General features: G+C 61.9%; 1 protein-coding gene across 2 annotated transcripts; it reads left to right on the forward strand.

Moving 5' to 3' along the window:
• Nucleotides 1–1,280: 1,280 nt before the first annotated feature.
• Nucleotides 1,281–14,687, forward strand: KLHL30 (kelch like family member 30). Of its 2 annotated transcripts, XM_001916528.5 has the most exons (8): nt 1,281–1,398; nt 3,490–4,342; nt 5,736–5,877; nt 7,901–7,987; nt 8,695–8,850; nt 10,209–10,397; nt 11,192–11,337; nt 12,763–14,687. In XM_001916528.5, the coding sequence occupies exons 2-8, from the start codon at nt 3,569–3,571 to the stop codon at nt 13,012–13,014; spliced, it is 1,746 nt and encodes a 581-aa protein (XP_001916563.1). In that variant the 5' UTR covers nt 1,281–1,398; nt 3,490–3,568; the 3' UTR covers nt 13,015–14,687. The 2 variants fall into 2 exon arrangements, with proteins under 2 accessions (XP_001916563.1, XP_070125737.1); XM_070269636.1 differs by lacking the exon at nt 8,695–8,850 and having other exon boundaries at nt 1,290–1,398.
• Nucleotides 14,688–20,505: the final 5,818 nt, after the last annotated feature.

A 20,505-nucleotide genomic window follows, 5' to 3' on the forward strand; every position in this document is an offset into this window, starting at 1 on the left:
GACCTCGTGATCAGCTGGTCAATCATGGCAGTTACTTGAGTAACGACGGTGTCCTCGACAAGACTGCACCCCTCATGAGAGCAGAGTCTGGTTCCCAGCTCAAACCATCTCCTCAGCAGGCAGCAGGGCCAGCGGCTGTGCTGGCGAGGCAGGTGCCCAAGCTGTCAGGATACCCCGATATGGTTGAGAAAGTACCTTACTTTGCCAGGAGTGAGGGCTGTCACCCAGGGGCCTCCTGGGCCGCTCTGCACCGTGAGAGCATCAAGCCAGTCTCTCGTGGGCATCGGGGCCTCTATGGGACCTGGCCCTCCCTGACTCTCCCACGTCCCAGCACACCCAGAAAACGGTTGTGTCAGTAAGGCCCACATGGGTAGAGTGGGGAGGAGCCGACAGGTAGAGGCCCCACCTGGCCACTCCCGGCTGCAGGCCTCTCTCCTCTGTACCCACAGGCCCTGGGCTGGGCAGCCCTGCTCTGACCCACGGCATAAGACATGTCCAGAGACCCCCTGTCGGCCCCCCGGGCCTCAACTCCCCGTCTCAGTCAGGACCTGTGGGTCCAGAGCCCAGCAGACCCAGGCGTGAGGGATTCCCCTGTGACCGTGTGACCCCAGCACGCAGGGGAGGCCGCCAGCCACCACCGCTGTATTTTTAGATGACCCCGTTTCTCCGCTGTCCTTGGCTCCCGTGACTGGTGAAGGCACACAGGGCAGCCCCGAGACCAAGGCCACGATATGACGGGGATGGGTCCTCAGGATCCTGTGGCCCTGTCACCAGACTAGTGGGCACTCAGGGTGCCTCCTCACCTCTCTGGGCACTCCCTTGACCACGAGAGACTTCCCCGCCACCACAGACCCCAAGTTTTGAAAGCCTTTGCTGACCAATCTGCCTTTCTTCATAATAGCCACTTTTCCCCACTTGACAGATGAAAGAGAGGCCACATGGGTATCTGTCCACAACCGCAGGGAAGCTAGTACCTGTGGGGCCCTCACAGGTCCCCTCCTGAGTCCCCCGCACAGGCACCACTGTCCCCCTCTTGCAGAAGTGGGGAGCCGCAGTCAGCCCCCACCCCAGTCAGCCTGACGCCCTCGCCCTGGAATGCTTCCTGCTGCCCATCCCGGTCCCCGGTCCCGGGAGGACTCAGCCTTCCTGACACAGAGTGACATGGGAAGTGTGGGCTCTCTGAGCAGACAGCCCGGAGGAGTCATCGCCTCTCTCCTTCCCCCACCGGCCCATCCCTCCCTCCTGATGCAGGCAGAGGCTAAAAATACCCTTTTGTCCCCACGTGGTCGCCCAGCCCAGCCCAGCCCAGCCCAGCAGGCCTGTACGCCCCTTGCCGGCTGGGCAGTCCTGTTCTCCGGCCTGCGTGCTCAGCACCGGGGTCCAGGGGCCGACAGAGAGGTAGGGTCTGGGGGTTCTGGAGGGGAGCAGACAGGAGGGGGAGCTGGAGACCAGGGAAGGGACCAGCAGGGCAGGGTGGGCTGCAGTGGGACAGCCCAGCTGCATGGAGATGATAGCGCTGGGTGGTTTGGAGAAAGACCCCCAACCCTGGTTGAGCTGGGCTCCTCGAGGTGGTGGGGGGGGCTCGTGGGCCCGCCTTCCTTTGTGTCCTAGCTGGAGAGGCAGGCGGGGGAGGCTGGACCACACCCTCTGACTGCAGCCCGGGCCACAGCGTCCAGTCCCCGGCCGGAGCTTGCTCAAGCCCTTCCCTTGCTGTCCTGCCCCTCAGCCCTCCTGAATCCCCGCCTGGGCAGACGCTGGCTTGAGGCTCCAAGACCCTGCAGAAGCCCCGCCTCGTGCTGGGACTACAGGGAGGCAGGTGTCCGCAGACACGGCTAAGGCCCCTCAGGAAGGTGGCTGGGCGCTCCGGCCCGCTGGCCCCTGTCGCCGCAGCAGCTGGCCAAAGGGAACACAACAATGATGGGAATGCAAGGCCTGGGGGAGGCGGCCGACTGGCTAATCTCTGGTCCTCCCCTGGGAGGGCAGAGCCGCCTTTGCCCGGCCAGAGGGCCTCCCTGGGGAGCGGGTCAGGCAGGACGGATGCCAGCCGGGGCCCCTGTCCTGTCCTGTCCGGGCATGAGCCCAGGCAGGTCCTTGGGCCCCAACAGAGGCTCCCTGGGTACCTCACTGCTCTACAGGATGGAGACGGGCACCCACGGGGAAGGGGGCCTCAAGCTCCCGCCAGCGGTGCTCTCACAGTAACCCAGCAAGACCCTCCCGCCCCTTGGCCTCGGGAGTTCCCCGGTTCTCCTTGTGGGGCTTTGTCACTTTGATGGCACTTATTTCACCCAGCTTCTTGTCCCCATGGGCGCGCTGGCCCTTGTCCTACCCTCTGATGGCTCCGGAGGGCGCCCCCTGGTGGACGGGCCATTCCCTGACTGTGCAGCTTTCGGAAACTGTGGGTCACGGGCGTGAAGGCCTCTGGCAGAACGTTTCTTTCTTGGAGTAAAACATCAAAAATGCGTAAATAAACATGCACGTAATTAAATAAGCCCAGAAGAGGATCTGCTGAATCAGACGATGCAAAAACTGGGATGCGAAATCATCCTCCGGAAAGCCCCGTTGGGTTGTTTCTTTACCAACCTACACCCAGCGACGTGAAACCTGGGGGTTCAGGGCAAGGCCCCCGAGCCTGGCGCCCCCACTTCCTGGCTGTGTCATCTTGGACAAGTGACTTGAGCCTTTTATGCCTCAGTTTCCTCACCTGTAAGAGGGACCCTCATGGCACTCACCTCACAGGACTGTCATGAGGGCTAAGTGACCAATTCGTGTGCCACACTCATGACGTGGGGAGCACTGTGTTGGCGTGTTCATGCAGTCCCTTCGCCGCCAGCCTCTCAATCTGCAGATGAGGAAACTGGGACCAGAGAGGGGCGTGGCTCACCCAAGGTTGCCCAGCAAGGTCTCGGCAGGCCGAGGCTCCATGTGATGCAGACAGTGAGGATGGGTGGGCAGCAAACCTTTCAAATGCCCCCAAAGCCCTCCCCACCAGTGTCGGCTCTGGGAGCAGAGGAAGCCACTTGGAGATTGGGGGCCACAGGGAGCCCCGTGTGTCAGGGGGTCTGTGCTGCGTAGCCCAGAGTTGGTATGAGGTGGGTGCCATGAGGGTCCCTTTTACAGGTAGGGAAACTGAGGCACAAAAGGCTCAAGTCACTTGTCCAAGATGACACAGCTAGGAAGTGGGGGAGCCAGGCTCGGAGCCCAGGGCGGGGGTTCTCTTGCTGGCCCCATCCTGCCCCAATGGCCTGGCTGTGTGTAGGTCTCCCACCCTCTGAGCCTCGACCTCCTCACTGTGACTTGGAGGGAGCGCTGTGCCGTCCTCACGGGCTGTGGGGCTGCATCAGGGGAGATGTGCTTTGCCCAAGGTTGATGCTTAGCCAATGCTTGTCGAGGGGTGGAAAGGACTACGGACAGATGGTTGGATGGGTGGGTGACTGGGGGGATGAGACCATCCCCCTGACCCCGGCTGACCCTGCTCTCCTCTCTCCCTAGGATCCCAGGTGGGCACCAGGGCCTTTCTTCCTTGCGAGTGAGTGGGCTACAGGGCGCCCCTGCAGCTGCACTGGTATCCATGGTGCGGAACGTGGATGACCTGGACTTCCACCTGCCCTCGCATGCCCAGGACATGCTGGACGGCCTGCAGCGGCTGCGCTCGCAGCCCAAGCTGGCCGACGTCACGCTGCTGGTGGGGGACCAGGAGCTGCCCTGCCACCGCGGCCTCCTGGCACTGAGCAGCCCCTACTTCCACGCCATGTTTGCTGGCGACTTTGCTGAGAGCTTCTCGGCGCGCGTGGAGCTGCGGGACGTGGAGCCCGCCATGGTGGGGCAGCTGGTGGACTTCGTGTACACGGGCCGGCTGACCGTCACGCAGGGCAACGTGGAGGCCCTGACCCGCACAGCCGCGCGCCTCCACTTCCCCGCTGTGCAGAAGGTCTGCGGCCGCTACCTGCAGCAGCAGCTGGACGCCACCAACTGCCTGGGCATCTGTGAGTTTGGGGAGCAGCAGGGGTTGCTGGGCGTGGCTGCCAAGGCCTGGGCCTTCCTGCGAGAGAACTTTGAGGCTGTAGCCCGGGAGGACGAGTTCCTGCAGCTGTCCCAAGACCGGCTGGCCACCTGTCTGGCAAGCGACCTGTTGCAGGTGCAGCCAGAGCAAAGCCGGCTGGAGGCCCTGCTGCGCTGGGTGCGCCATGACCCGCAAGCCCGGGCCACCCACCTGCCGGAGCTGCTCAGCCTGGTGCACCTGGACGCCGTGCCCAGGCCCTGCGTGCAGCAGCTACTGGCCACAGAGCCGCTGATCCGGGAGTCAGAGGCATGTCAGGCGGCCCTGTCCCAGGGCCACAACGGGGTGAGTGAGGTGGGGAGCAGGGAGACCCCACCTGCATGGGGATGGAGGGTACAGAGTGGGCATCCCCACTGTGGCCCCACGCTTACAAGTCTACCTGCCTCGGGCCGGTTACTGTGAGGGCATCACCATTCACCCCCAAGTACAGACTGTACCCCTGTGTGTGCCAAGCCTTGTCCTGAAAGGAGCTCACAGCCTGGTGGGGACAAACCTGGAAACAGACCTAAAGCAGTGTGAGAAAGGGCAGCGCTGTGCTGGGGGCATCCTCGGAGGAGTGGTGGTCAGGGGGAGCTCTCTGGAGGCGGCAGCACCTCATCTGGGCCTTAGAGGAGGGGAATAGGAGCTGGGCAGGAGGGCAAGCAATCCAGGAAGATGGCACGGTTGTGCAAGGGCGAGGAGCACGGACAGCATGGCAGCCGGCCACCACCTGACCCTCAGGAAGCTGCTCGAGAGTTTATGGGGTGCAATTTCCTATCTGTGCTGGCTGTGGGCCTGGCAGGCAGGGCAGGTCCTGATGAAGTGACAGCCCAGGGTGTCCCTGAAACAAGATGTTGATGAGTCTGTCTGCTGCTGGGCAGCCTGCTCAGGACCTTGCTCTGAAGACTCCTCGGGAGCCGGGTCTGGGGACAAAGATGTGGCTCAGGCCAGGAGTGGGGTGTGTGGTGGCAGGATCCTAACCCCTGCACTGCCAGGCACTGCCAGGCACCATGGGGCTCCGCCGGGCTCCACCGGGCACAAGGGGCCAGCCTCATGCTGGAGCCGGCTGGAGGCCCCGCCTTGCTAGGTGTTGACCTTGTAATTGCTGGAGGCGGGCGGCCCAGGGTTCCATAGGAGGGGTCAGAGAGGCGGTAGGATGCGGCTCCGGGGAGCTCTGTGGGGTGGCTCCTTACCAACCAGGGAGGAACCATTCCAGCACCTGCTGCTGGGCCAGGGCCTTCCTGGTGTGACCTGCTACGTGCTGGTCTGGGGGAGCTGGGCTCCACGAGGTGGGGCAGGAGGCTTAAATGGGGAAGCGGCCTCCAAAAGCCATGAAGTGACTGCTGGTGGGGGAGCAGCTCTCATGTTCTGGACTCACATGGACCTGCTCCCAGTTCTGAGCACTTGCCGCCATCCCCAGCCCCACGTGTATGTGTGTGCATGTGCATGTGCCCACGCGCATGTGTGCATGGGCACATGCACACACATGCACAAACACACGGGCATCCACACACTGAAGCTTGCCCCACTCCACACATGTGCATGGACACAGGGGCACACTTGTGGACCCACAGCCACCCCCATGCATCCAGGCCACCACCTGCCCCAGAAAATGCCCTTGAGGGCTGCCAGTGCCCGGGCCTCTCGCTCCGGGAGACAGCAGCCCTGCCCCTCTGATTCTAGCCCTCTTGGCCCGCAGGCTCTGCTGGCCCTCCCGCAGACACAGACGCTGGAGGAGGTGCTGGTGGTGGTGGGTGGGCGGGCGCTGGAGGAGGACGAGGAGGGCGCCGAGGAGCCGGCTCCCCACCCAGGGAACTTTGCCTTCTACAACACCAAGGCCAGTGAGTAGCCCCTCCCAGCGCCCAGGGCTCAGGCCCTGCACCCGATGTGAAAGGCTTGTGTCCATCTAGCGGGCAGAGCGAGTGAGGTGCACAGAGAGCAGTGGTCCCCTGAGTCCACAGTCCTGGGTGTGCCTGGGCCTCCCCGGGGGGCTGCAGGGGAGCCTGGGGGCCATGGCAGAGGGAGGGGATGCTGGGGGGCGGGGCACTGTGGCCCACCTCCCTCCAGCCACAGCCCTGACTGTAGTCTTTTAGGTCCTGGGGTCCCAGATAAAGGACTCTGCTTCCCAGACTGCACTGGGGTGGGCAGGCGGGGGGCCACTGGCCCGAGTGAGGTGAGCAGCCTGGCCAGCTGCTTCTTCTTGGTGCCCCCTCCCCTCTGCACCCACTGGAACCATGGGCCCAAGAGGCGAACAGGCAGCTGGGCATGTAGGCAGCCTGGAGGGGTGAGAGCTCGGGGTCTGGGTTGGCCCGAATGGGGTTCTAATTCCCACCCTTGAGTGGTCACCTCACCTCCCTGAGCCTCAGTTCCTTCATCTGTGAAACGGGCTCCTCACACAGTCGTAATGCAATGCCAATAGGCTCGGGGGGCCAGGCCTTCCATTTGGATGTGGCCTCTCCTTCGGGGTGGGGGGTGGCATTCCCTCTTGGGAAAGGAGGAAGAGAGGGCGGGCAGCAGGGGCCGTGGAGGGGCCGTGCTGGCCCCGGGCAGCTCTTCAGAAAGCACGGATGCGGGCTGGCTGGTATCCTGGGGCCCCCAGGCAGGTCGCCACCGTCCCCATGGCGTCAGCGGCTGGTGGCTCCAGGAAGTCAGAGGCCAGCTGTCCCAGGTCAGGGCTGACGAGACGGGATTTGGGGCTGACGTCAGGGGATGAGCTCTGCTGGTTCCGCCTGGGAGCAGCTGTCCCTCAGACCCCGCGGGGAGTTGGGGGGGGGGCGGGGGACGCTGGCAGGCAAAGGCCTGGTGACCGCTGGGCAATCCCCACCCTGGGGTGACACAGACATGAGTCAGGGGGACATGCAGTCCCTGCCCAGAGGGCAGGCGCCCAACAAGGCCAGGAGCTCTTTGTGTCCCGAAAACTGTCACAAACAATAAACAGAGTCTCCCGGGGGGACATCCTCGAGGCCTGGGTCTCTCACAGCCTTCCACAAACACCCAAAACGTGTCCATTTATAGGACTTACATTCCCACGTTTGTCTCATTTTGATTTTTTCAAAGCATTTTTTCATCTCGTGCCTCAGTTTACCTCACGTAGCTCCGTGAAGGCAGATCCAACATGGGCACATTGCTCTGTCCCTCACAATAGCCACAGTGGTCCTAACAGCCACCATCAGCTGAGCAGTTGTCGTGTGACAGACAGGTGTCATCTCACGCAGTCCCTCCCCGAGAGCTGGGAATTACCCCGTCCTACAGACGAGGAAACAGAGGCTGGGGTTTGCCCAAGGCCACACGGCTGGCCTGCAAGAGCTGGGATTCGGACCCACCCTGCCTGCTGCCAGGCCTGAATCTGATCCCCTACACGCCCCTGGCTGCACGTGAGCACAGAAGGTGCCGGGGATGAAGGAATGAATGAATGAGGAATGAATGAATGATGTTTGTATTATGACTCACTAGTGACCAGAGATCAGGCCCCTTAACCCATCACCCCATCTGACTGGGGTCAGTGCGGTCAACTGCAGGGTCAGGGTGAGACCTGGCCTCTGGACTTCGGCCGCCTCTCTGCTCACCCTGGGTGTGGTCCTGTGTCCAGTCTGGGTTCTGGGCTCCAAAGGGCAGCATGGGGAGGTAGGGGCCACCAGGGACCAGGCCTGGCAGTGGCACACACAGCATCCAGGGCCGCCTCGGACCCTACCTCCCCTGGGTGTCTCCCCCAACCACTGCGCCTGGCTGAGTGCTCCCTCTTGTCCTTCCACCGGTGAAGGGACATCTGTGCAGCCACTGGGTGGAGGGGCGCTGAGGGGCGAGGGGAGGCCCCAGCAGCGAGCTCAGCCCCTCTAACCCCCTGCCTCTCTCTCTTCCTGCCAGAGAGGTGGATGGCGCTCCCGGACTTCCCTGACTACCACAAGTGGGGCTTCTCCTTGGCAGCGCTGAACAACGCCGTCTATGTCACAGGTGGGCAGGCGGGGGCCCTGCAGAGCCGCCTCAGAGCCAAGCTCCCAGCGGCTTTGTCAGGGCAGCCGATCTGAACTCTGAACATAACTCCAGCGAGAACCAGCTCTCCCCCTTCACCCAACCCAACCCCCGACAGTTGAGTCAAGGCTCTTCCAGAACTTTCCATGATGTGAAAAATGAGGAAATTTAAACTCCCAGGGTCCACACATGGGTGCAGGGAGCCATTCCCTGTTCTGTCTGACGGGGACCCCCAGCATGGCCTTGCTCTGCTTTTGCAGCCCGGGCTTCCCCAGAAGGAACTGTGCAATGGGGGGGGGGGGGGGGGGGGGGGGGGGGGGGGGGGTGGTGTCACTCTGCTCCCGGGTGGCAGGTGGCACAGCCTGACTGGGAGTCCTTGGGGGGGCTCATTTACCCCAGAAAATATCTTAGAGTTGAAATATCTTAGAAGTTGGGGGTCCTTGTAAGATTTGGTTGGGGAAAAAGCTTCCACGGATGGAGGTTTGAAACCACTGATCTTGTCCCCTTTGTTTATGGGGCACAGAGGGACATGTCTAAGTTGTATGTACCACCACGGTCCCACCCCAGCCAGCGTCTGGCAGCATGGAGGCCTGGCAGGGGGAGAGGGGGCAGGCCTCATGGTGTCCGGCCCCCACTGGTCAGGAGATCCCAGGCTGGTGGGCGCCCGAATGACAGCACTCCCCTGGCAGGTGGCTCTCGGGGCACCAAGACGGACACCTGGTCAACCACGCAGGCCTGGTGCTTCCCGCTGACGGAGGCAGCCTGGAAGCCCGTGGCCCCCATGCTGAAGGCCCGTACGAACCACGCCAGCGCGGCACTCAATGGGGAGATCTATGCCATCGGTGGTAAGGCGCCCCCCCATCCCCCTGGGCGCCTCCTGCTCGTCCGAGCCCCCTCCCCTCCTCTCTGCAGCCTGGGAGCCCCTGCATCCCACAAACAAGCCTCCTGCCCCAACGCCCCCACCAGGGACCAGAGAACCCCCCATGCTTGCCTCAGGAATGACAGAGGTACAGCTCTCCACTCCTGACCTCAGGAGCTTGCTGTCTGGGGTAAATGAGCCCCCCCAAGGACTCCCAGTCAGGCTGTGCCACCTGCCACCCGGGAGTCCTGGGCTGAGGCTCAGCCACCAGCCTCAGCAGCCAGCTCCAGGGTGACTCTGATGTGCTCCGGGGACCCAGAAAACAGGGCCATGAGTCAGTCGCCAAAGGGGGACCCATGAGGAGCTGGGGCCTCAAGCTGACCGTGGAGAGAACCACTCCCGTCTCAGACCCTTGGGCTTGGCCCTCAGCTCCAGGTCACCTCCTCAGTGAAGTCTCTGGGGTAAGGGGACCCACAGTGGGTCTCTCTGCTGTCACGTTTGTCCCTACCATGCACCCAGCCTGAGCACAAGGGCCCACCCTATCCCCCTCACACCCAGGGCTACGGCGAGAAGTGACCCCAGGGATGCTCACGGTTAGATGAATACTGAAAAACGAAATGCGTGTGGCTGAGCAAGATTCCCACAACCTGTGTAGGTGATGGACTGACCCTGAGGCCACTTCTAAATGTCCCCACCTGCCCTGGGCAGCCCCTTTTCTCTCAATGGCTGCATGTCATCCCCCCGACCCCCGCCAAGAGCAGGCACAGCTCCTGAGCCCAGGACAACTTGGGGCCCCAGGCTCTCAGAGGCTGAGGGGGGCCCCAGGGAGAGCAGGAGTGCCCAACCTCCCACGGGCAGGTCCACATCAACATCACATCCCGGCTCTCGGGGGCTGGGGTGGGGGTTGCCTACAGCTCCGGGGTCTTACCTCTTACAGCTATCCAGGACTGAGCTCCCCCACCCCAGGGAAGGACACCCACCATGTGAGAGGCCCGGAAGTGGCGGCCTCTGGGGGTCCCCACAGCACCTTTCCAACCCGGCCTGGGCTCTGAGGGTTGAGAGTGGCAGGGCTTCACTGTGAGGTCTCCTCGAGCATTCTGGAGTCAGGTACTCCTGAGTGCCCACTCCTTGGCAGTGTGACCCTCGCTCTCGGAGTCTCAGTTTCCCTCTCTGTGAAATGGTGGTAACTCACCCATCTCGCACGGCCGGGCCCTCTTTCACCTCCCTTCCCTCCTGGGACACCCAGAGTGGCCCCTGCGGCCTCTACAGATCCTCCGACCCTGCGTGTCTGGGAACCATCCTTGTCCCCACCCCCCTGCATCCCTGACCCTCCCACCTCCGCAGGTACCACTCTGGACGTGGTGGAGGTGGAGAGCTACGACCCCTACACGGACACCTGGACGCCTGTGAGCCCAGCCCTCAAGTATGTCAGCAATTTCTCGGCGGCCGGCTGCCAGGGCCGGCTCTACCTGGTGGGCTCCAGCGCCTGCAAGTACAACGCGCTCGCCCTCCAGTGCTACAGTCCCGTCACAGGTGGGGGCTGGGGCCAGGGGTGGGGGCAGGGGCAGGCGGCCCCGGGCCTCTTACAAAGGTCAGACGTGGATGGGACAGTGGGGGAAGAGGGCCGAGGAGGCAGGGAAGCAAGGGGGTCGCTAGCACAGGGCCACAGCCCCATCCCAGCCTAGAGGTGCCGGGGCTGGGGGATGGCGGCAGGGTGCCCATGGCCAGGGGATGGCGAAGCCCAGGCCCGGGTCCTAAAAGTTCTCTGGCTGGGGCATCCACCTGGAACTGGCCTCATGAGCCAGGAGCCGTGGCCCAGACCCCCAAGGCCAGGTGGGTGCTTACTGGGGCTCTGGGTGCTGTAGCAGTGTTTGGCCCCAGCTGGGCTCTCTTGGGCTCAGTGGCCCTCCCACCCCATCTCTGACCCTCCATCCCATCCTCCGCACGGTGGAGATGACAATAGGACCCATTTTGCAGGGTGGGTGTGAGGATTCCACAGGAGATGGACTGGACCCAGGGTCAAGAACCCAGGGGCGACGAGTCAGGGTGGGGCAGGCTGGGTGGCAGCCAGGCCAAGGGCTCTGAGTGCCCTAAAGTCCTGCTGAGGACCTGGGGACGAGGTTCCAAGGGCGCCCTGCCCGCACCAGCCTGCCCACCCAGCCCAGGGGGAGTGAGGCTGGTGAGGCTCGGGCAGTGGGCGGCCTGTGGTGCCCCCACAACCCCCCCAGTCCCGCCAAGGCCTCACTCCTGAGCCTCAGAGAGGGGCCTTCCCCTGGGGCCCCACCTGGTCCCCCCGGTGACAGTGGGCCTGTGCTATGTCCCCGCAGACACATGGAGCGTCATCGCCTCCCCCTTCCTCCCCAAGTACCTGTCCTCGCCGCGCTGTGCTGCCCTGCAGGGGGCGCTCTACTTGGTCGGAGACAACACCAAGAAGGTCTATGTGTACGACCCAGGGGCCAACCTGTGGCAGAAGGTGGGCCTCAGCCTCACTCCCAGGGCCACCCGACCCCCCCAGGACTCCTGACTCTGCAGAGAGCAGGCTGCGGACAGGGGATGTGGGGCTGTCACTACATGGGGCGGGCAGAGAAGGGAGAGATGAGAGCCAACGAGCACGGGCTGCTGGTCACCTTGGTGCTCTGTCCCCAGCATAAGGCCACCTGTCCTTCTCAGGGAGCAAAATTGGGCTCACGGGGGCTGCTTCAGGGACAGCTAGACTAAGCAAGAGCACTTCCTTCCTGGTTCTGGCCAGGCCTGAGAGGGAGTGAGTCTCCTGTCCCCGGGGGTGATCAAGCCAGGGAGGGGACTCCTGAGCTGTGGGTGAGGTGGGAGCAGCCAGCTCCTTGGCGTCCCATTTCCCCCAGTGCAGCCGCTTCTCCCCTCCTCCTCCTCCATCAGACCTGGGGGACAGGAAAAGAGGTGGGCATCTCAAGACCTGTCCTTGGGGCCACAGGTCCTTTCCCCACCTTCCTTCCAGAGAAGGAGAAGGGACAGTGCCTGGAGCCCATGGTGGCCTCTGTACTAGCTGGACATCCTAGGCCCGCCTTGCCTGCCTTGAGGGTCTCAGTCCCCGGAGGTCCCAGGAGGTGGCACTGCTTCCAGAGCCACCCCAGGAAGGCCACGCTGGGCAGCCAGGCAACATGAGGGCCTCTGCGGTCCGGCTGACTGCAGCTGTCCCCTGGCGTCAGTGCTCAGCTGACCGGAGGCCCCCGTCACAGAGTCGGAACAGGTGCAGGGCGGGCCCTGGCAGGCTGGCGCTTTCTTCCTGGGCCCTGTCAGCTGGGCCTCGGCCTGGCCTCTCCCAGCCTACGCCACTGTTCTGGGCTGGGGTCCCAGCCGTGTGGGGCTCCCCTTTGTCCTCTCCAGGCCTGGGTGCTTCCAGAAGTGCCCACATCTCTCTCTGGCCTCTGGAAAGCTGTTGGCCCTCACCCCACAGTCCCTCTCCAGGGCACTCCTGAGGCCACGGGCCGAGGCAGGGGGTGCAGGGGCAGAACGAGGGGTCCCACGGGGCGAGGGGTCACATGTGCATCTGTCAGGGCTGTGGCCACATCTGTCCCATCCAAGAGAGCAGCTGAGTCAGAGGCCCAGCCCAGTCCTCATCCTGGGAGGCAGCTCCAGCCTCCACATCCCCCACCCCCGCTGAGTCCCCAACTTCACCCTGGGACATGTGGGTTGGAGGGGAGCAGTGGGGTCTCCCCACTAAAGGGAGAGTCTGTGGGGTCCTGGAGGGGGAGGTGGGGGGAGTTACAGGTCCCCAGGTAGCAGGTGTGCTGGTGCCCTGGACAGGATGGCGGGTGAGTACTGGCTGTCCTTTCTGCCTGTCCCCCGCCCCGCCACCCAAGGGCACCCCTGGCCACCCCCTCCAGCAGCCCACTGGGCACTGACCGCTGACCATCCACAGGTGCAGTCCCTGCACAGCCTGCATGAGAACGGTGCGCTGGTGCCGCTGGGCGACGCGCTCTACGTGACCGGCGGCCGCTGGCAGGGCATGGACGGCGACTACCACGTGGAGATGGAGGCTTACGACCGCGGGCGCGACGCCTGGGTCCGCCACGGCGCCCTGCCCCGCCTCTGGCTCTACCACGGGGCCTCCAGCATCTTCCTGGACATCTCCAAATGGACGCAGCCCTTCAGCCCCGCCCAGGAGCACTGAGCGGCTCCTCGTCATACCTGGGGGGGCCAGCAGAGCCCCCACCCCTGTGGGATGGCCCCCCTCTTATTTTTGCTTGTTTGTTCACTAAGTGCCACTGTCCCCTCCAGGGCTTGAGCTGGGCTCGGGCCACCAGGGACGTCAGAGGACACAGCCTTGCTCTCCGCAGCCACCACCCCAAACTCCTAGCTGACCCATGGCAAGGGCTGGGCCTCAGGATGCCTGTATAGAGGGGAGACCTCAGAAGAAGGAACTGAGGGCTCCGAGGAAGCATTGTGAAAACTCTCGGACTCTCTGAATGTTGGCCCTTCCGGGCTGTGTCCCACTGGTGGTTTTTGCAGGAGTTGCACAAATGAAGGGTGACACGGATTGGCCGGGGAAGCTGAAGCTGTTGGAGAGGGTGGGCACAGAGCAAAGGGCCCTGGGGTGGGGTCAGCACCAGGCCTTCATGGGCCTGCTTCTGCCTGGCCCACAGCTGTGTGACCATAGTCAGCAGCTGCCCCTCTCTGGGCCTCAGGCACATGGGGCCGGCTCCGGTGGGCTGTCATCTCTCCCTGCTCCCAGCCTTGCATGCTGGCACCTTGTTTCCAAAGCTTGCTCCTGGGGACCCAGGAGGCCCAGCCCTTTCTGTGCCACATCTCCCAGGAGGACAGCACCGAGGGAGGCACTGGAAGGAAGGATGTGGGGTGTGGGGGCCAGGAGAGAGGGCTTTTCTGCCTGCCAGGGGTGTGCGACTTGGGAGGGAGGGCCAGCAAAGTCTTCCCAGGGAGGTGAGCAGGAAGAGGTGCTCCCTGGCCAGGATTCCCCCTGTTTATAGGGGCGGTTCCCTTCAAAACCAAGGCTCTTCCTCAGAGTGGAGGTCCCCAGTGGGGCTGGGGGTCCTGCAGGGATTTCCAGGAATGCCTCTTGGGTGCGTTGGTGGCTGACTCCCAGATGACTTCCTGAGCGAGGCTGGCATCCAATGGGCTCCTCCTGCAGCACGTGGTGTGACTCAGGGTGGCTCAGGGCTCTCCCAGAGCCCCCGGGGCAGCCGGGGGCCCCTCACAGAGCTAGCTCAGCCTCCCTGCCCCTTCTCCCTCCTCCTGAACGAGGCGCAAGTTTGTGACCAAGGGGACAACAAAGGACTCCCACTGGGCGCTCGGTGGCCTCCCCCTTTGTCACAGGCTCCATCGGGGGACACAGGGCTGCAAGTCGGGAGTTCCAGGCCCAGCCCTGGCACTGACCAGCAGAGGCCTTGGGTAGCTCCAGTCTCCCTCTGGACCTGGGGTTCCTCTCCAGGGTCAGCCCACAGGCCCTCCGTGAATCCATCAGGGACCAGAGAGGCCTCTGACATCCCTGGTTCTGAGGAAGGAATCCCCAGGTCCCTCCAGCTTGCAAAGATGCAGATCCACCGGGCTCCCAGACCTGACTCCTCACGCCCGGATCTCTTGGTGGGGAATGGAGTTGGCCCCACAGGGCCCAGAGAGAGCAGGGCCTCCTGAGTGTCTGTTCCCAAGGCAGCAGGAGTCCCGGACCTGAGGACACCTAGCCAGCTGGTGGAGTGGGTAAAAATGAGGATGAAGGTTTCTGGGATCCTTGAATCTTTCCGTAAGAAAATCTTCTGAAATGTTTTCTAGACAATTCTTGAAGTTACTCAGCTAAGTGCTGTTTCAAAATAAAGACTCAATATGTCAAAATGGACTTATTTTTTTCACAGTTGGGCAGTTGACAAGGTGGTGTCCTGGAACAAGGCTTGCTTTCTGCTCCTGTGCGCCATCATGGCAATGGGAGGCAGTTCCTGGGGTGGGGGAGCACATCCCACTCCAGGGCCTGGGCCTCCCCTTTGGGGTACCAAATTGCCCCCAGTCTGATTAGCTGGACTGCGCCTATTCAGGGCGCTGGATTAGGCCAATTGCATCCTTTAGGGCCCCAGGAGGAAACAGATGGCCCCACAAATTGGGTCATAGGGGACAATTAAATGAAGGGTGCTTTCCAAGGTGTGGGCCGGCTGACAGGAACTCAGCAAGGACTCAAGGGGCCCCCAGGGCTGGCAACAGCTGGCAACCTTCACCATCCCTCTGCCTCCAGGGGCAAAGGAAGGAGCAGACGCAGACTCCAGGAGGAGAGCCGGAGGGAGAGGGCTGCCAAGGAGCCGGGGTCTTTGCTGATGGAACGCAGCCCCTGCCACCGCCACCTGCAGCCCAGTGGGGAGAAGTGGCAGAATAGATACCCCCACCTCCCTCTCTTTCCTACCCCGTAGTCTCTCACTAGTGCCTCCCACTGGCCAAACCCAACCAGAATCAGAGGGAAGACAGGCCATTGACACAGTTCATGGCGGCCAGCCCGCAGGGACAGGTAGCAGGTGGAGAAGGTAGACAGGGACCAGGATGGGCAAACGGAAGATGTCTAGCACGCACATCAAACGTTCAAGAGATTCTCATGTAAGACAGACATTAATGGACTAATTCACACAAGGAACAGATGGAGCAGCCGAAGGCAGCGTCTTGCCTCATCAAAGTCCGCAGGAAAACAAGGACTCATTAGAAGCTTTGGGGCTAGTCTGGCTTCTAGAAAGGGCAGTGGAGACCTTGGAACATGTGCAAAAGCCCACCACACTCTCAGGCCCGGGGGGGGCCAACCACCTCCCCAGCCCCAGAGTATTCACATCTGCCAGGTGGGTGTGTGTTGTCTTTCTCACAATGTTGGGTAAACTGAGACACCGCGCCTGCCCCAGCAGACCTCAGCCCTCAGGGACCACACAGTGTCCTCAGGAGCCAGGCCCAGCACAACCAGCTGGGGCTCAGCTCCTTTTCGTTCCCAGGTGAGCCAGGGTCCAGGGATGTTTCTAGCCACTTCCATCAGACTTGGGTTTTCCAGTACCTCCCAGACAAGACCCTTTTATTATTAGGTATCTTCCTTGTACCGGGCAGGGACAGTGATGTCTGGAATAGAGTAGTTGACACTCTCATGTAAATGTGTGTCATTAAATGGACTGTTCAAATGACAGTTCACCGTTGTCACTTTAGACCACTGCTCCAGTTGGTTGGTTGACCAGTTGGCCCAGTGGAAAGTCTGCGTATTGACCTGGAGCCTGTCCGTGACTTAAGAAGGAGGTTGTCACAGCCACATGCAATGGAATGATGTCGACTCCTACAGGGCCGTCTCACTCACCTTTGTTCCCCAGCACCCCCAGCACAGTGCTGTCACTCAGCCTGAAGTGTGGCTGCCGTTGCCATGTGTCTGTGATTCTCCTGAGGCCCCAGCACCAGGCACACAGGAGGCCAGCCAGGCATGCAGCTGATTAACTGAAGAACGAAGTGGACTGAGACGAGAACCTTCACGGAGGAAGCAATTCCCTGTTTGCCGTGAATATCCCTGGAGCCGACATGATCTCCTCCAGCTGTGGGGGCTGGACCCCAGAGAAGGTTTCATTTGGTGGCTCAAGGACCTTGGGCCAGTCCCAAAATCTGAGCCTCAGTTTCCTCATCTGTGTTATGGGGACAATCACGTGATCTGAGAACTAGGTGATGTCATGTGCTGGGGAGGCTCCGGTAAACAGCGGAGGTCGCCTTCCTTGTGCATCGGGAGGCCACACAGCAAGTCGACTTCAGGCTCCCATTGTGTTCGGGGGCAAAGGGAGCTTTTATTCCCATGACTTCATCACAAAGGTCCTTCCTTTGGAGGAAGAGAGAAGAGTGGGGACAGCTTGACTGCATCAGGCTGCTGGGAAGCCAGCGCGGAGGCTGTGACATGAGGGCCCAAGAATGAAGATTAGATTTCAGCCAGGCGTGAAGGCGTGTGGGGGAGGCCACCTCGAGCCCTGCCTGGGTCCCCTTCTGTGGATGCTCACTCAGTACCCTATCCAGGGGTGGATCAACTTGCCTCCAGATGCTGCCTCTGCTTCTGAACCCGTGGGCTGCTGCTACAGGCAGCAGGGGCCTCGGCGCCATCAGAAGACCGTTTCTGGTGGTCCCTGATCCATGCGTTTCTTTGCTAAGCTCAGCCTTCCCCTGCGTGGAGGCCGTTTTTGAAATGTGACCCCAGAAGCACGCAGGGAGCCCACCTGAAGGCCCCAGCCCTTTGTGCCCTCCTGCCCCAGGTCCAGCTGAGTCATGACCTTGGGATCGTGTTACAGGACGCAGCACCAGCACCAGAACCGATTTGATTTGGGCCCTCTGGCAGGGCCTATGACATCACTAGGATTGTTCACTGTTTGGGAAAATAACTGTTTTTCACATGGCAACAGCTCCTGTCCTCAAGGCTGGCCTCCTGCGGGCTGGGGCCCCCCACTGTGAGGTGGAAATGATGTCACATGAACATAAGATCACATTCCCCAGATCGGGTCCTTCCATCCCCACATGTCACCCGTGTTACCAAAGGTGACAGAGCGTGAGCGTCACCTTCCCAGGGTGCAGGTTGGCCCAAGTGGCACTTGACCTGAGAGCAGCAAGCCCTCTGGCCCCTGTGGACAGAATCTGGGCCAGCAACCCAGACACGGGGCCCCCAAGCAGCCTGGCCTCCGGGCTGGGGGTGAGCACCACCGGCCGCCTTCCTCCTGGCCGTGGCCTTGCCTGTTCCCACGTCCCTTATGAGTGGGATCCCAGAAGAGGGCTCAGGGACAACAGCTGCTATTATGCCCACTTAACAGAGGAAGGCTGCATGCCAAATGGCCCTAGATGTGCCACCTCCAAAGCCCCATGTGACCTTTGCTCCAGGGGGCCGTGCAATGGCCAGGTTTGCTGAGCAGACCCACTGCCGGGATGTCCTGGGCTCTGACCATGCTCTGCCGTGGCCCCCACAGCCTGGAGCCTCTGTCTTCACATTGGTCCGGGGGTACCTCCCTGTGACGTGGTGTCGATGGCCTGGGCAGGGACCCTCACCACTCAGGTGGCCTGGAAGGCAAGCAGGCCACACTCACCACAAATCCAGCTCATCCTGGAGCAGGCACCTGTGCCTTATTGCCAGCTCTCAGGCAAGGAAACTGACACTCCAAGATGCTCTGGAACAGGCTGGCCACCATGAGGTCCCCAAGCCAAGCTCCTTTCTTCCCACTTCGTTGGGCTGCCCCCAGGGCATTCCACCTCCTTAAGCGGGGGAGATTCTGTGGACAAGCCCCCTGATTCAAGAGTGGCCAGCTACAGGTGTTCCCCTGGGATTCCCTGCCAGCCAGACCCCCGGAGGAAATCCCACACCCACGGGATGCCCACTGGTCTGAGAGAGAAACAGGGCCACATCCTCTTCAATAACCTTCAAGCTCATCCTGCAGCTCATATTTCACACCATCTAGAATAGGAAGGATCTTAATGGATGAAACGTGCGGCTGTGAAGATGTCATCCTGCCCAGTGGGCAAGAGGGTCTGACTTCAGCCCCAAGCCCAGGCTGTGTGTCCCTGGGCGAGCCACCCACCTCTCTGGGCTAATCAGTGGGGCCTGCGAGAAGTGAATGAAGGGCTGGATGTGGACGTGCTTTTGCAGAAACACCAAGGGACCGTTCACAGAGCTGCGACTCCTGGGGACAGGAGGCCCTCTCTGCCAGGGGATCTTAGGTTTCAGCAGAGAATACCCTACGCTTGGTGTCCTATGATCGCGGATGCAGTCTCCTTGAGTAAATGAAACAGAACAAACTTACAACACTTAACCCTGAAGCACATGCCCAGCACATACAAACAGGTCATGAAAACGTTCCAACGTGAGGCTTCCTAACAGCCCTTCCTCATGGGCCCAGAAATAAGAAGCCACCCGAGAAATCCTTAACTCTTTTCCGGCTTCCCAATAACGCCCTCCATGCATCTGGAAGCAAATCTCCTTACTCGTAACAAAACTGCTGAACGTTTGCAGAGGAAATAAGTTCATATATTTAGTTGAGTACATCTTACATAAGCCGGTATTTCACAAACGTCTTCTTGGAGATCTGCAATTTCTGTAGGGATTTCTCTTTTTTCATTCCATGGATAAATCTTTTAAAAAAATCGTTAAAAAGATGAGGACAGAACTTCTCTTTTGCAATCCTAATTTGCCTCTGAAAGACAGCCTCATAGAGTAAGTCTTTGGGACACACTGACCCGTGGGGGGAACACATTCTATGGTGGGTGGGGTATTTTTTCTTTAAACATCCTCCCCCACCCCCAAAAAACTCTACCACCATCCCCACATCCTACAGGAAAAGAGGCCAAGTCACGGGGAACAATTAATACCAGGCTTTTTCTAAAATATGGAGTATTTCCTGTCCCCTGGAAACCGTGCCTGAGCGGTGGGGACTATAGGTGGTCCATGTGAGCTCCCCTCTGAGGACTACCCTCGTCCCCTCCCCCAGGCCAGACTCCTCCTGGCTTCCAGTTCCCGGCGCCACATCCTGAAATAGGACCGGGTAAGGCCTCCTCTCTTCTCAGAAGAGGTCAAAATCATCCCTTGGTGTGGGTGTAGGCCCTTTGGAAGGCGCATTCCTCAGCAGCGCCTTCTCCCACTGTTGAATAAAATGCACTGTGCACCCACCAGGTGCAGGCCCCCAAGGGCGGGGTACAGAGCCGGAGGGCTGTCGCAGGCCATCACCTTGCAGTGGCTGAGACAGACAAGCAATGGGCACGGAATAGAACAAGGTGGCCCAGGGAAGGGGTGAGGAGGCTGGCTCTTCCCAGGGAGGAGCCTGGAGCTCAGGCCTGCAGGGTCTGGTCCACCTGTCCCAGTGGGGTGCCCTGCGCTGACGCGGGTGGGCAGCAGGCAGCCTCGTCCCTGGTTGGGTCGGCTAGGTCCAGATGGAGCTGAGTCCTCCCAGTCCCCTCCTCGGTGTGCCGGCATCAGTGCAGGGTGCTGCCCCGGGTTGTAGATTCACCCGTGCACCCTTCCCGCCCCAGGCGCCCGCAGGTGTGCCGGGGTGGGGAAGAGCGGCTCATCCTTGAGCTCAGGGCGCCCCAGCCATGAGGACAAGGGTGCCCTAGAGGGGAGGGGCCCTCGCCTGGGAAGGGGGAGACAAGGAGGGACTCAGAGGGTCTTCCTGGTCCGCAGTACTCAACATACGTCGGCAAGGCCAGGACAATGGGGAGGCAGGAGGCGTCTCAAGGTCCCCGCAGAGAAGGCGAGGGACAGAGAAGGAAGAAGAGATGCCCCCGGGCCCAGGAGAAGGGGTGTCCCGGCTCCCCGCGAAGCAGAAGCACTGGACACCGCGCAGGGAGGGACCAGGAGCCGGGAGATGGAGCGGAAAAGTGCTCGACATGAGGGGGCGCTCCCGCCACCGCGAGCGAGTGCTCCCCGCGCCCCCTGCCTCCCCGGTAGTCCCCTCCTCGCACCCCCTTCCCTACCCTGTGCCCCGCACCTCAACTCCTCGCTGCAGCGCCCCCCGCCCTCCCTGGCACCACCCCCGCCACTGCCGCAGCGCCCCCTGCCCTTCTCCGCACCCCCCGCCGCAGCGCCCCTGCCCTTCCCCGCGCCCCGCGCTGCAGCGCGCGCCGGAGCCGGGAGGGGGCGCCGGGCGCGGCGGGGGATTCGAGCGCGTTATAAGCGCGGAGCCCCAGCGCGGTT

Source organism: Equus caballus, chromosome 6 (genome assembly GCF_041296265.1).
Source record: "Equus caballus isolate H_3958 breed thoroughbred chromosome 6, TB-T2T, whole genome shotgun sequence".
NCBI classification, from domain to species: Eukaryota; Metazoa; Chordata; class Mammalia; order Perissodactyla; family Equidae; genus Equus; species Equus caballus.

Bases quoted from the DNA above. Each gene is read 5' to 3' on its own strand.
- KLHL30 (XM_001916528.5), top strand. From the start codon at position 3,569: ATGGTGCGGAACGTGGATGACCTGGACTTCCACCTGCCCTCGCATGCC. The intron at 8,851-10,208 runs GTAAGGCGCCCC...CCACCTCCGCAG, and splicing joins GGAGATCTATGCCATCGGTG to GTACCACTCTGGACGTGGTG. The intron at 10,398-11,191 runs GTGGGGGCTGGG...ATGTCCCCGCAG, and splicing joins GTGCTACAGTCCCGTCACAG to ACACATGGAGCGTCATCGCC.